Consider the following 15,113-nt stretch of genomic DNA (forward strand, 5'->3'; position numbering starts at 1 on the left):
ACATTCTCTGTGGATGGATACTTGGGTTGTTTCCAGTTTCTCATATATGCCTGGTGAACTCCCTCAGCTCTTTCAGGTCTCTGCTCAAATACCATTTCATTAAGATCTACCCCACACCACCTTTTTTAAAAGCTTAACCTGTACTCCTGACACTACCTTATATTTTTCATAGACTTAACACTTTATAACCCTCTCTATAATCTTCCTACTCATTATGTGTATTGTTTATTTTTTAATTTTTAAAAATTTTAATTTTTTTGGAGTATAGTTGATTTACAATGTTGTGTTAGTTTCAGGTGTACAGCAAAGTGATTCAGTTATAAATATGCATATAATCATTCTTTTTTAGATTCTCTTCTCATATAGGTTATCCCAGAATATTGAATAGAGTTCCCTGTGCTATACAGTAGGTCCTTGTTGGTTATCTATCTTATATATAGTAGCGTGTGTACGTTCATTCCAAGCTCCTGATTTATCCCTCCCCCCAACATTTCCCCTTTGGTAACCATAACTTTGTTTTTGATATCTGTAAGCCTGTTTCTGTTTTGCAAACAAGTTCATTTGTTTCAGCCTTTTTAAAAATTAGATTCCACATATGAGTGCTATCATAAGATATTTGTCTTTGTCTGACTTACTTCACTTAGTATGATAATCTCTAGGTCCATCCATGTTGCTGCAAATGACATTATTCCATTCTCTTTCATGGCTGAGTAATATTCCATTATATAAATATATACCACATCTTCTTTATCTATTCCTCTGTCAATAGACATTTAGGTTCCTTCCATGTCTTGGCTATTGTAAATAGTGCTGCAATGAACATTGGGGTGCATGTATCCTTTAGAATTATGGTTTTTTTCTGGGTATATAACCAGGAGTGGGATTGCTGGATGTGTATTGTTTATTGTCTGCATCCTTCCACAAGTCTGTAAACTCTACTACAAGGTCTTCATCTTGTTTACTCACTGCTTTACCTCAAGTGCCTAGAACAGGGCCTGGTAAGATATGTATTTGCTGAGTGAATTCCATATTGAACATATACATTAATGAACTTTTGCAAAGAATCAACAGTGGAACTGCTAGACAGAGGACACATGCATCTAAAATTTTATAGATAGTGTTAATTGTTCTTCTGAAGGTTGTGCCAATTTCTACTCTTCTTTGGGTGAATTTTTGAGAAATAGAACCATTTAAAAATATTGGCTGTAAAACCGATAGCTAGTGGGAAGCAGCCGCATAGCACAGGGAGATCAGCTCTGTGCTTTGTGACCACCTAGAGGGGTGGGATAGGGAGGGTGGGAGGGAGGGAGACACAAGAAGGAGGAGATATGGGGATATATGTATATGTATAGCTGATTCACTTTGTTAATACAGCAGAAACTAACACACCATTCTAAAGCAATTATACTCCAATAAAGATGTTAAAATAAATAAAAATAAAAATATTGGCTGCATTTCAGACTCTACTATCAATGAATTCAAGATATTATAGTTGTGAGAAGTAGTTATTTAGAAAAACACATAGATGGTGTTGCTGTGCTCAACTAAAGCCAACTTCAGGGCAGCAGAACCTGCAGCCAATCAACCTTCCTTTTGGAAAAGTCTTCTCTCTCCGTAATGATGGTTGATGCCCACTCTGTAATCAGATACTCACTTCTCTTTAGGTTCAAAATTGACAAGAAGAGTTTCTCAACTCATAGTGTTTGCCTTGCCATCACATAGGAATTCATTAACTTATTCATAGATTGTAAAGGATTGTGAACAAACTCCAAGCATTAATCCTATTATCTTTTGTATCAATGATCCTTGAGAATTTTCACATCATCAGCAATGCCACCTTCAAAAATAAACCCATGTGATATTGATACTGAAATACCTAGTTAAGAGTTCTTACTGTAGTATCATTCTGACAAGTTTGCTGTTCTCTGTGATAAAAAGACATTGTCATTATTTCTGACAGTGCTGGTAGAAGACTTTCATTAAAATGTGCTGAAGGAAAAAAATTGTGTAACTCAGGAGAGGATGGGGAAGGAGAACAATGGTAACTCTGAAAAGGTAAATATGCAGATCAGATCTCCCTCCCCCTCCTCAGGTACTCTTATACAAGGTGTTGAGACTCATAAAACTGTCAAAACTAGAATTTTAAATAAACATGTAGGTCATTTGTAGTATCTGGAAATAAGTTGATCTATTCTACTATAGAATTTTTACCTTGGTATATTTGTATATATCTCAGCATTGTTGACTTTCATTTTGATTACTGGTCCATCACTTAACTTAGCAATATATTCTATGATTAAGTCAGGTCTCTAAGGTGCTTGTGGGAAATCACATCTGGTTCTCACAACAGTACTTTGAAATTATCATCAAAATTGCTTTTTCTTTTTTTTTACATTTTCCTTTCCCACTCAGGTTTCTTCCTGGATCTTAAATAACAACCGTTTTCATTGTATCTTACGAACTTGTCCAAAGGCATGAATGGCAGCTGATCAAGTCTTCTTAGAATGTGATAATAGCATGGCTGTCAATGAAACTAATGCAGGAGATATGGCTTCTCCAAAAACAATTGTTGGCTGAGAAATGTTGGATTTTATATAAGCATTGGAAAGGTTGCTTTTTCTCATTTTCCCTTAACCTTGGGGGTCAAAGTAGTGAGGCAAAAGATAAAATATAAAAATACAGTGTAGCAAAAAGTCAATCAATTTTCTATATTTTTCTACTTAGCACAGTGGTTACAAATATCTTTCTCCTGCTATATACAGCCACAAACTATGGAATCATCATATTCTGGAAGTTGGAGGGAATCTTAGAATTTCTCAAGTTCTTCCACCCATACTTTCCCAAGTAAGGAGCTGAGTCTGGAGAGGTTCAGTGCATAGTGTAGCTAGGTAGTGACAATTCTTTGTGATCACAAGTTAGTAGCAGTTGGGACCGGGTCTCAGGTCTTATGACTTCTGATACAGTGTTCTTTCCGGGACAGAATCATCTTCTAAATCTTTCCATTCTCCAGTTACTCTCCTGCCAACTCTAAACAGTTCTAATGATTGTGACTGCAGTTTTTCAACAACTGTAAGAAGTATTGGTTTCTGTTTCTAGTGCTCAATTGACAGCTCTGAGTTTTGTTATAGATGCTGTCTTGCATAGAATTCCATCTGCAACTGGAATTACCCCGGGGGTAACATGAGGTTTCTGAGTGGGAATTAATTGCAATAGAATATATGGTTATTTTCTTTCTTTACTTTCCACAGGCAATTTATAAACCTTCAAGAGCTTGTCTGCTGCTGTGAGTGCTCTGTTTTCCAATAAGTTTTTTCACCCTGTGATAATAAACTGTTAATGCTGCAAAGCCCTGGATGGATATTATTTGCCTGTACATAATGGAAGGTCTGCCTTGCTTGCCTCTCTCAATCCAAAGATAGTAGCTCAAGATAGACCACAACCCAGGACGGTGCCCATAACTTTTTCAAGCTTCTGTAAACAGGTGGTTGAACCCTATTCTAACCGTCTATTTCAGGCTGTGAGCCTGGCTGTGACACTTCTCCATTTGTGGCACACTTGTGATCCCTGTTATGTTTTGGGAGTCAAATTCCCAATCACCACCACTGCCTGTTTCCAGCCTTGGAACCTAAGCCTCCCCTTTTGCTTCAAGTTTTAGTTCTCTATCAGGTCCACCAAAATACTTATCTCGTTTTCAAGTATATACTGCTATTAGTTTAGCTACTATTACTTTGTAAAGTTAAAGCCCATCCTGACCAAAAATCTCCAAAATGTACCTGGAGAACAACTTAGGGATGGCATTCAGCTATCTTGTTATTGCATTTATTGGGGTTGTGATGACCAGCGGTGATGAACATATTTAGTCTCTACATCTCTAAATATAGCTCCAATTTTTCCAAAGGGATTCTTAGAATGAGTATCAATATTTCAAACTTTCTTTGCTCTCCCTCATGTGCCCTTTGGTCATTGTGGGTGCAAATAAGAGAAAAATGCCAAGATTAAAATGCTTTTCAAACTTCCAACATATATCAGGGAGATAGTGTTTTGGGAAGGATCCCTGGTGTTCTCCTTACTTACTGCAAGTAATAATAAATCCTTCCTTCTCCTGAAAAAAAAATTCCAACATGTAGCCAGAGCCCTTAAAAAATACTAAGTTTCTGGCATTGGTGGTATAACTGATGAGGTTTTCAAACGGAAAAGGGAGGTCTGTTAGGGAGAATTGAAAGATCACCCTAAGATTCTCAACCCTGGCATATACAACATGCAATCCCACACTTTTTTTTTTTTTTTTTTTTTTTGCGGTACGCGGGCCTCTCACTGTTGTGGCCTCTCCTGTTGCGGAGCACAGGCTCCAGACGCGCAGGCTCAGCGACCATGGCTCACGAGCCCAGCCGCTCCGCGGCATATGGGATCCTCCCGGACCGGGGCACAAACCTGTGTCCCCTGCATCGGCAGGCGGACTCTCAACCACTGCGCCACCAGGGAAGCCCAATCCCCCCACTTCGAGTGTGGACAGGATTGTGAATATGATGGGATTCATTCCCATGATTAGGTTACATTATATAGTAAAGGTGAAGGGACTTTTCAGAAGTAATTAAGGTCATTAATCAGTTGAATTTGAGTTAATCAAAAGAGAGATCCTGGATGAGCCTGAACTAATCAGGTGGGCTTTAAAAGGGACTTGGGCCCTTCCTAAAGGGAGAGATTTGAAGCATGGGAGAAATTATTCTGCTGGCTTTGAAAAAGGATCGGAGGGCAGCCTCTAGGAGTTGAGCGACCCTGGCCAATAACCAGCAAGAAAACAGGGGTGTCAGCCCTACAACCGCAAGGAACTAATTTTGCCAACAAATTGAATAACCTTGAAACTGACCCTGAATGTCAGATGACAATGCAGCTAGCTGACACCTTGATTTCAGCCTGGCAAGTCACTAAGCAGAGAACCCAGCTATCTTGGACCTGAATTCCTGATCCATAGAAACTGTGAGATAATCACTGTATGTTGTTTTAAGCCTCCACATGTGTGGTAACTCCTTACATAGCAATAGAAGTGAATACAAGAGGGTCTACTTGAACTTCATTCTGATATTTGATGGGGCAATGTGTGACTGTCAGATCATCTCAGAGGAGCCCTGTCTCCACCAACCATAAGAGGGAAATGGCAGTAGTGATGGCACAATGATCCTGCTGGTCCACAGGCAGTTATCTCCCCAGGTTCTTCTGGATCAGTTACTGCACAGAGCCAGGTGAGAAGCACCACAAGTTTTAAGTGGTTGCAACATTAACAAGACGCAACATTTATTCGGGGTGCCTTAGGGAAACCTCAAGAGTAACCCCAAACCCAAGCACAGGCTAAAGATTAAGACACTGACTTGAGGTCAAATTAAAAGATGAGTGCCTACCAGTATGGGCTGGGACCTGCCATCGGAGTCACAGCCTGATTTTTAAGCAGTAAAGCCAGCATCATCTACTGGTTATACCTGAATCAGGTAACAAAATCTAGAGGTCTTGGAGCACAGTCCACCAGAAGAAGGCTGCACTAGGCTGTATATGTGCAAAGGTCAGATTACAACAGGACACTGAAAAAGATAATGCACAGTAAATTCAACAGGTAAGCCGCCAGTTGATGGATGGAAAACTTTATAAAGGTCCAGCAAAGCCCAAAGTCAAATGGTGAGGTGTAGTCGCTGACTGATAAGAAACAATAGCAAAGAGTCAGACCTACGAGGAGCAAAGCAGTCACAGGTGAGTGCACCTGTAAGTGTACCAAAAACACCTGCACATGACACCCACAGGGCAGCTGATAGCTGTCTTTACCGTGGAAGGAGCTTATATTTAAATTTTTAACGAGAAAGTAAATCCTTTGTCTATAATAGAACCTTCTGAAGCACCAAGTTCATTATAAGCCAGGGCAGTTCTGGACACCATTATAACTGGAAGCACCCAAAACACTGTACTGTTTTATGACATAAACCATGAGGAGAGCCGTATAATTTGGTGACCATATAATTTACTGTTCCATGACTTATCACAACTTCAGAAACTTTTAGACTGCACATTTTTAATTTTGGTTCAGAAAGCTGGCAATCCTGAGTGTTGCCAGAGGCAAGATGCATTTGAGAGCCACTAAATCTCAAACATTTTCCCTAGGAAGTAGGATGCCTTCAGGTTCCTGTCCTCACTCTTATGAAAAGACTCTGTCCTGTTCAAAAAACAAAACAGGCTCTTCTACTTTAATCTGATTAATTTTTCCATCTGCATATGTAATATTCATGGCATACCTGGCCTTTCAATTAGCAATAGAAAAAAATTTGCTTTCCAGGCTCTCATGCAGAGGGCAACGTTTATTTGACCACCATCTACTTCTTGCCAGAGCTCTCCTGATACTTGACAGACATGGAATTAGGAGAATGCAATCTATCCATTCTTCCAGGGAGTCTAAGTTCTATCAGATTAGGTATCTGGCCCTTCAACTGTTTGTGACCATGGTCCATTAGAGTGGGGTCAAAGACCTCAGCCCTGCTGGTTTTAGGAGTAACAGTGAATTGGACCAATTCATGGCCCATCACAAGATCCTCATGCCACAGAGATACCTTGAGAACACCTGAGTTAGATGATCTGCAAGCTGTGTTACCTGTGACTTCCCCTATCCTGCTCTTCACTCTCTACCCTCAAGATGAAATGCTACGGCTACATTATCATAGACACGTTTAGGTTGTACCTTCAGTTTTCATGAAGAGTGGATATAAGAAATGGTCACATGAAGAATATTCTGACAAACCTTCACTGATGAAGACATTGTCTATTATATTTTCTCTTTGTATATGAGCCAATATGGGACATTTCTTCAAAAGTTTAATACAAGGAAAATAAATTTATCTAAATAAACTAAGTCTTGTTTTATCACTCAGTGAGATAGATAATCTACTGGTAGCCAAGAATCTCAGAGTTAAGGTCAATGTTCAATTATATTATCCTTGATATATATCTCCTCCCTACCTGCATATTTCTTTTTGTATTTGTATTTTAATACCCTGTGATGAATGCCTTTTATTGAGATACCTCAAATCCTTTTAGGGAGTAGGCTATTTATATATTTTAAAATGTTCATGCGGGATGATAAACACAAAGCATTAAGGATATATTATAAAAGCCTAAATCTTATATTCTAAGATGCAATATAATATAATGGTTAAAAGCCAATTCAGCCACTCCTGACTTTGGATAATGTTTAACCTCTCTGTGATTCAGCTTCCTTACCTCTAAAATGGAGAAAATAAGAGTGCCTCCTCATAGGGTTATTTTGAAGAATAAATATATTAATATACAGGAAGCACTTAGAACAGCAAACACTAAAAACAATTTGCTCTTATTATGTCATGAGCTAATGTTAAACTCTATCAGTACATGGTATGATCAAAATGTCATATCCTATTTGGCTCCTGAACTTTATCCATTCAAACGCAATGTGTAATGCTTACCTACTGTGGCAGATGCTGATGAGAGCAGAGATTTGCCCCAGGAGCCCCAGCCTGCCCAGCCCCCTCCACGTGGAGAGGAATCCACGGCCTGCAAAAAACCAGATTACCCACAAGGTCAGCAATTTCATTCATCCCTGAATGGAAAAACACCCATTCGTTTGAAACAAAGAGAAGATTTTAAAAAAATCACCAACAACCATATCTCATTGGCTTATAGTTTATAAGGGCCATAAAATATACCAGTCTACACTGCAATGTGTACTTTGGAACCAAATTGGTTTGTAGTGGTGTCGGCTTCTGAGGGCTTAGCTTGAGGTGAGAAGGGAATTTGATGTCAACTAAGACCCAAATCTGCCATTATCTGGAAGACAGGGATAGGGCTGTGGAGGGGAGGGGGAGATTTAGTATTTTAGGGTACAGAGTGATTTGTTGAAACTCCAAAACAACCTTGACTCATGCAATTTTTACAGAACTAAAATAATGTGCTCTTCAAGGTAGGGTTAACTTTCAAAAATCTGGGGTGGTAGGAGGGAGCTTTGGCATGGATGGTAGTAGGCAAAGCGTCTAGAAAAGCATCAAGAAGCTTGGAGATGGCGAATAGCAACAGGAAGCCTTTTGAGGTAGACAACTTCAAGGTGTCCACTCCACTCACAATGACCCCTGTAACTATATCTCTCACTGTCCCTGGGCTCACTTGATTCAAATTCTTTTTCCTAGGTATTTTGATTGGGACTGAGAGATTCTGGTTCAGCTTGAATAGAAGATAAAAACTCAGACAATGTGGGGTGACCATATTCTACCCACCATGCAGACTAAGAATTAAGAGAAAGCATAGTGAGCAGAATCCTCTCTGAGATACGCTCAGAGAAACTGTTTGGATTCCAGAGAGCTTCTCAGCCTCTGCTTCCTGTCCCTCTTCAAGGCCCTACCGCATTCCTACTTTTGGGTTTTATGAGATTCCAGCACAGTGTTTCTCTCTCTTTTAATGTTTTGTTCACTGTTATGTCCACAGAGCATAGAATTCATGGCGTATAATGAGTGCTTAATAAATTTAGTTGTTAAATAAATGACTGAAATTCATCCATTTTCTTAGGTGTGCTTAGTTTCTGTTACTTGCAACCAATGCATCCTGACTCGGTGGAACCACAGCTTTCCCTTAATATCCAGGAATGCATTATAGAAAATGAGGCAAGAACACATTAGGAGATGAAGAATAACAGCTCTTTCACTCCAAGAAAAGAAAGGAAGAAGTTAAGAAGGAAATGAAAAATTCCTACAGAGTTTGTAGATTCTATAACTTTTGACTCAAGGCTGGTCCATCGTCATCCCCAACTTCCTTCTGCATACAGTCTTCCACTCTTATCTTCCACTCTTGCAGATAAGGGTGGCCATGTGAAACAGTTTTGACAAGTGAGATATAAATGGGAAAGGTTTTGCTTTCATGATAAAATACAGAGTTTTGTCTGTGCCGACTCTCCCCTCTCCTTTTTTCCTGCCCTGAATGTGGACCTGATGCTTGAAACTAAAGCAGCCATTTTTGCTGCCATGAGGGAAAGGCCAGGGAATCACAGAGTCACTGGTCCTGGTACTGCTAAGCTACTAAACAAATGTGAGTTGTTGCATATCTCCATTCTTTCTGTTAAGTGAGAAAAAATTAATTGCTATTTTGTAAGCTAATATATGTTGGGTTTTAGTTACTTGCACCCAAATGCATTCCTAAGCGATTCACCTCATAAATATCAAACATCATCCATGAGCATAGACTACTGGTCAAGAGTAAAGGTTATGGAATTAAATTGCTTGGGTTTGACTCCAGGCTCTGCCACTTGGACATGTTAGTTACTCAAGTCTTTTAGCTATCACTGACTCATTACAAAAATGCAACCATAAGTATAAGAACCAATAACCTCACAGGGTTATTGTGAAAGTTAAAAGAAATAATTCACTTAAAGCTGTAAGCATAGTGCCTAGCACATAATAAATACTCCAGAAATGTTAACTAGTAATAATAATAAGTAACTACATTTTTAACACTAAGAAGCAAAAAGTTTTGAAAGTTGGCTGACATTATTTTTCTGTTTGGAAACAATGAGAAGCTTGTTAACATGAATGGAAATACTCAAGATTCATGACAGTCTGCTTTCATTTTTGGTGTCTACATTGATTTACTTCACTTCAGCAATGAAGCCAGTGGCCATTTTATACCATCATGAAGACATATGTAAGTTGGTGATTAATATAGTTCTTTCATGGGACCAATCTCTACCTATGTGATTAGGGAGAGTTAATACACTTAGGGGTGACAGCTTCTGACTCACATTTATAATACGTAATATGCCGTGACAGCTGGTAATTGACTAGCAAATGGAAATTAATGTTAAATGAGTCTAGAACTTTTTGCAGTGTGACTACTTCAATTGCTTTATTAATAAAGCTCCTTTGACATTGAGCTGTGACTTCCTGATCAGCTAAAAAGAATATTTGTTATCAATGGCAAATACTCAAATAACTAAATGTGCACATTTAATATAAAACCACAAAAACTAAATGTTTGACATGAATTATAAATATATCTCATCTTGAGTATTGTCTCCACTTTAAATAGCTTTAATGTCACATGCTTATGAGACTACAAATTAGGCAGCATGGATCTACTCAGATCTCCCATTTTCATATATGGATATTTTAAAGCTTTTTTCTCACCCTCACCCATGTAACCCCCACCTCCTTTACCAGAGAACTTCACATCCTAATTTACAGAGAAAACAGAAGCCATCAGATAAGAACTCTCTCAACTTCCTGTCCCTTCCTCATAAACTCACAGAAGAGTGACCGCATATTGTAACAGCAAATCAGACTTGGTTTGATCAAGAGGGATCTCCAAAACTCAACTGGAGATCATTCAAACATCTATAACTGTTGTGTGGTCCTAAGAACACGAAAGAGTGCAAGATTCTATCAAGTTCGAAGTTCTTTAAATATAAAAGACATTTATTTATTTTTAGGCTATCAAGTTCAAAGGTATCATTAGATAGAAAAATATGCACAAATCTTAGAATTCCATCAAATTCAAAGGCCTTTAGCATTTAGATAGAAGATATATGTACCTCTCTTAAAGGATAAAGACCAACCTGGTTGTCCTATTTCCTTGGGTAGATCAAGAATCAGATACTGTGTATAACTTTGGTCTTGGGATGTGGACAGTAGGAGTTATGAGACCAAAGCCTTTTTAAGTTTTGTAATTTGTGACACAGCTGTTCTAAAAAGGGCCCAGTGTGACATTTGGGAGGATGTAAATTACTCTGGAGGCCTGCAGCTCTGTCGAAATATTTGCTTGAAAATGGCCTCAGTTATTCCCAGGTAATCTTCTTCCTTGGTGAGTATGCATCACTCAACTCTAGGAAGATTTAACATCAAATATGGAAAGGTTTAAAGCATGAAATATGCTATTAATCATTTTGTGCATATTTGGTCTTTTCTATACTACTGATGTTTAAGGAATCTGATTAGAGTGACAATTTTTTGAAAATCAATTTAAAATGAATAATTGAATTATTAGACTTCTGATTTTTAAGTTGAAATCTTCCTAAGTTTATGCATAGTTATGCCACCTAAGGGGTTGTTTAGTCTACTCTATAAATTTAAGATTTACAACAATTTTTAAGTACTCAGCAAGATTTTGTTCAAGTAGATAAATGAGGTACTTAAAAAGTATATTAAGTTTATAGATGTAGTTTAAAAATATTTGACAGTGTTTAAGTTGGCAAAAAGGACCAAGCATGAATCAAAAGCCCCTTGAAAGTGACTGTTCAATTATGTTAGGCTTCTAAATACAGTAAGATTTGTGAGATGAATGTAAATACTAGGGAAAATTGACATTGTGAATCTGTAACCTTAATATATTGAACACTAATTGTTTAAACCAAATTAAAAGTCTGAGTAGCTTTTTCTTATGGACAAAACACAGACTAGCCTACACCAAAAACCCATCTCAATACAAATCTAACTTTACTGCATCCCCAGTCACAATTACTTCCTCCCCTTCTATCATAACGGAAATGATATCTTCCTCTTAGTTGTAATTATCACCTCCATCTGAACTCCTCTGGGCCTGGGAAGGTTGGTTCTCCCTTTTTTCCTGGTTTTTCAACCTTTCTCTCTGGCTGCTTCCCACATTTAATGGTGTGCACGATTCCTCCATCTTAAAACCAGCAAATGAAAATCACGATGACAAAATGTTTCTTTCGAACTTCTCTGGCTTCTGCTCCATGTCCTTCTTTCTTCTTCAACTCTTAAAAAAGATGCCTGCCTTCTGTATCCACCCTCTCCACTCCTCTACCCACCATGGTGACTCTCCCATGGTCACTATTTCATGAAACCATTCTCACCAAGATCACAATGGCTTCCTCATTGTCAAAGCCATGGACTCATTTTAGTCATTTTATTTCTTGACCTCTCAGTAGCATCAGAAGCTTAAGCACTTTTCAATTCTTAAAAGACTATTCTCATGGCTTTCATGACCTATCTTTTGACTCTTGCTTTTTTTGTCCATCCCTTATTATGATGATTTCAGTTTACTTTGGAAAGTTTCCACATGCATATTGTGATATTATGGAAGCTCCTTAGATTAAGATACAACCCAACTGCATTCCAATAAAATACACACAGTCCAGGTGGTCAGCTGGCATCCTAATCAGGAAAGCCATACCCCAAAGGCAGCTATAATGAACACTTCTATTATTTGCATCTGTATTACGTATGATGCTTTGCTAATTAGCATACTGAAGTACAGAAATGGGCTTTAACTGGTAAACATGGTGGACTGTTGACTAGCATTTTAAATATCTGAAAGGGGTTCTCGATGGTGAAATTAAAGGTATTAAACACTTGTAGATGGTTAAATATATTTTAGAGCCTCTTCCTACCTTTACATGAATAGGGTGCAAGAAAGGGTTTTTCCCTGTACTAAATGATCTTCTATCCATCTCTGAACTCTGGAGAATTCTGGTTTCTGATGCCAGGTATAAGGGAAGAAACTCCTGCCCCTAGAATTCTAGACATTTGTGTTGAATGCACCTTTCACACAGGGTAGTGGTCAAAGCACCTAAAAGTCCAAAACAATGGCACATTCTCAAGCCTACATGAGTTCTCACAAGCTATCTTTAACTTTCTTGTTAATTAATGTTTAATTTTAAAACATCAGTGTAGTATAATGTGATTTGAGATTTGATTTCATTTATAGAATGAACTTTGCTGGCAATCACAACTTATCAAAGAGCGGTCCATGACCAAAGTGGCTTAGAGACAGGAGACTTCAGGGCCAGGTCCTTGGCCTCTGTGCTTTATTTATGTATAACACCTGGGCAATCTTACCCACTCCCATTACTTAAATAACATCCAGTTGCTGCTGGCCTCCAAATCTCTCTCTATCCCCTGGGCTCCAGACCACTATAACCAACTGCCCACAAAATATCTTCACTTGGATGTCTCATCTCATGTTCAATATGGAACTCACCATCTTCTCAATTGTACACGATTCCCGTATTAGTGGTTCCCAAACACGGGTCCACAGACTGACTGCAAGAGTATTATCTGGGGGAACTTATTAAAAATACAGAGTCTTGGCTTCTACTGTGATCTTTTGAATAAGACTCTCTCGGGCTTCCCTGGTGGCGCAGTGGTTGAGAGTCCGCCTGCCGATGCAGGGGACACGGGTTCGTGCCCCGGTCCGGGAGGATCCCACATGTCGCGGAGCGGCTGGGTCCATGGGCTGTGGCCGCTGAGCCTGTGTGGCCGGAGCCTGTGCTCCGCAACGGGAGAGGCCACAATGGTGAGAGGCCCGTGTGCCGCAAAAACAAAAAACAAAACAAAACAAAAATCTCTCAGCAGGCTTCCCTGGTGGCACAGTAGTTAAGAATCCGCCTGCCAATGCAGGGGACACGGGTTCCTGCCCTGGTCCGGGAAGATCCCACATGCCGTGGAGCAACTAAGCCCGTGCACCATAGCTACTAAGCCTGCACTCTAGAGCCCGTGCTCTGCAACAAGAGAAGCCACCGCAATGAGAAGCCCACACACCGCTATGAAGAGTAGCCCCCGCTCACCGCAACCAGAGAAAGCCCGCGCGCAGCAACGAAGACACAACGCTGCCAAAAATAAATAAAGTAAATAAATTTTTTTTTTTTTATTTTTTTTTTATTTTGTGGTTTGCGAGCCTCCCACTGTTGTGGCCTTTCCCGCTGCGGAGCACAGGCTCCGGATGCGCAGGCTCAGCGGCCATGGCTCACGGCCCCAGCCGCTCCGCGGCATGTGGGATCCTCCCAAACCGGGGCACGAACCCGTGTCCCCTGCATCGGCAGGCGGACTCTCAACCACTGCGCCACCAGGGAAGCCCCAGTAAATAAATTTTTAAAAAAGAATCTCTCAGGGTTTCTACCCTGAGAATCTGAATTTCTAACAAGCTTCCCAGGTAATTCTAATATACCACCAGATTTAGGACGCACTGCCCAATATAGCCATAAGGCAACAGCATCCACCTGGTTGCCCAAGTCAAAAATCAGGTGCCATGATGGAGAGAGGCTTAAAAGGAGAAAAACTCCAACAGAATTGGAGCAAACTCTACTCACTCATTTAAGAGGCAAAAATCTATCATCAGCATGTCTTGGCCTATGTTCTCTCATCTTTGTCTCTGTTGATAGCAATTTTATTGCTCTTAAACACCCTGCTTTTCCTTTTCCAGGGACAGAACTATTGAGTGGTAGTCTATGTTTTCCTTTGAGAGTACTTTTAGTTGTAACATTGCGTTCTTTACCTTCTTCATAATTGGTCTTATGCACTGGTGTAGGACAGTAGGCATGAAATTTTTTTTACTCTGGGAAATATTTCTTGGTGCTAAGAATTTAGAGAAATTTTATCTAGATTAGATCTTTTAGGGGCTGATAGACTAGTATATAATAAGGTCCCACAAGATCTCTGGGAATAAATGGCGCTCCAGGCTAGCACTCAAGACAAACATCTCTGAATGGAAGCTGAGGACTTCACTGACTCCTTAAGATTGATTTGAGTGCTCTAAGGCTACCTTGTGCCTGTCCTATCTAGTACTATAAGACATGCTATAGTTGCTTTTATGCAACACTGCCTTACCCATCTAGATGGTAGGCGTCCTGAAGATAGTTGTACTACTCAGATTCTGGGGCATAACTCATGTATCCTGAGGCTGGGTGAGGCCTTAAAGGATCTAGTACAACCTTCAAAGTTCAAGTGAGGCTGGGGACCATCTCTTATGGATGTGGTAGAGTGGAGTCCTGAAGGAAGCCTTAACTCAATGGCTTCTGAGTCTGTACATCAGAATGGATGAGAAAGGGGCCCTAAAGACAGAAATAGCTTCTCTGAGTGCATCAACTGCAAACGGTGTGATCCTTCAAGGTAGAGGTGCCAGCTGAGTAGCTGGCAGAACCGCTGGCCCCAGGCCCCCTCCTTGTCACACCGCCCTACCTGCCAACTTATGGCCCCCATGCTGGCTCAGGCAAAGGTGAAGCTAATAATGTGGATTTTAAGGGAACTCAGACCACTTACAGAAAAATATATACATTTAAACCCATTATCACAAAATCTAGTGTGTCCTAGATTATATAAGTTTAC

The 15,113-nt window shown here is 39.7% G+C and overlaps 1 protein-coding gene across 3 annotated transcripts in view; it reads right to left on the bottom strand.

The window, feature by feature from the left end:
- The window catches only part of FAM114A1 (family with sequence similarity 114 member A1), a 60,705-nt gene that overhangs the window by 34,022 nt on the left and 11,570 nt on the right, over positions 1-15,113 (bottom strand). For all 3 annotated transcript variants that reach the window (XM_027103161.1, XM_027103162.1, XM_027103160.1), the window contains one exon: positions 7,476-7,563. In XM_027103161.1, the coding sequence (XP_026958962.1) occupies positions 7,476-7,563 (88 nt within the window). The remainder of the gene's footprint in view (positions 1-7,475; positions 7,564-15,113) is intronic.

This window comes from Aethalodelphis obliquidens, unplaced genomic scaffold (assembly GCF_003676395.1).
Source record: "Aethalodelphis obliquidens isolate GAN/ISIS:26980383/991018 unplaced genomic scaffold, ASM367639v1 scaffold6, whole genome shotgun sequence".
Lineage (NCBI taxonomy): Eukaryota > Metazoa > Chordata > Mammalia > Artiodactyla > Delphinidae > Aethalodelphis > Aethalodelphis obliquidens.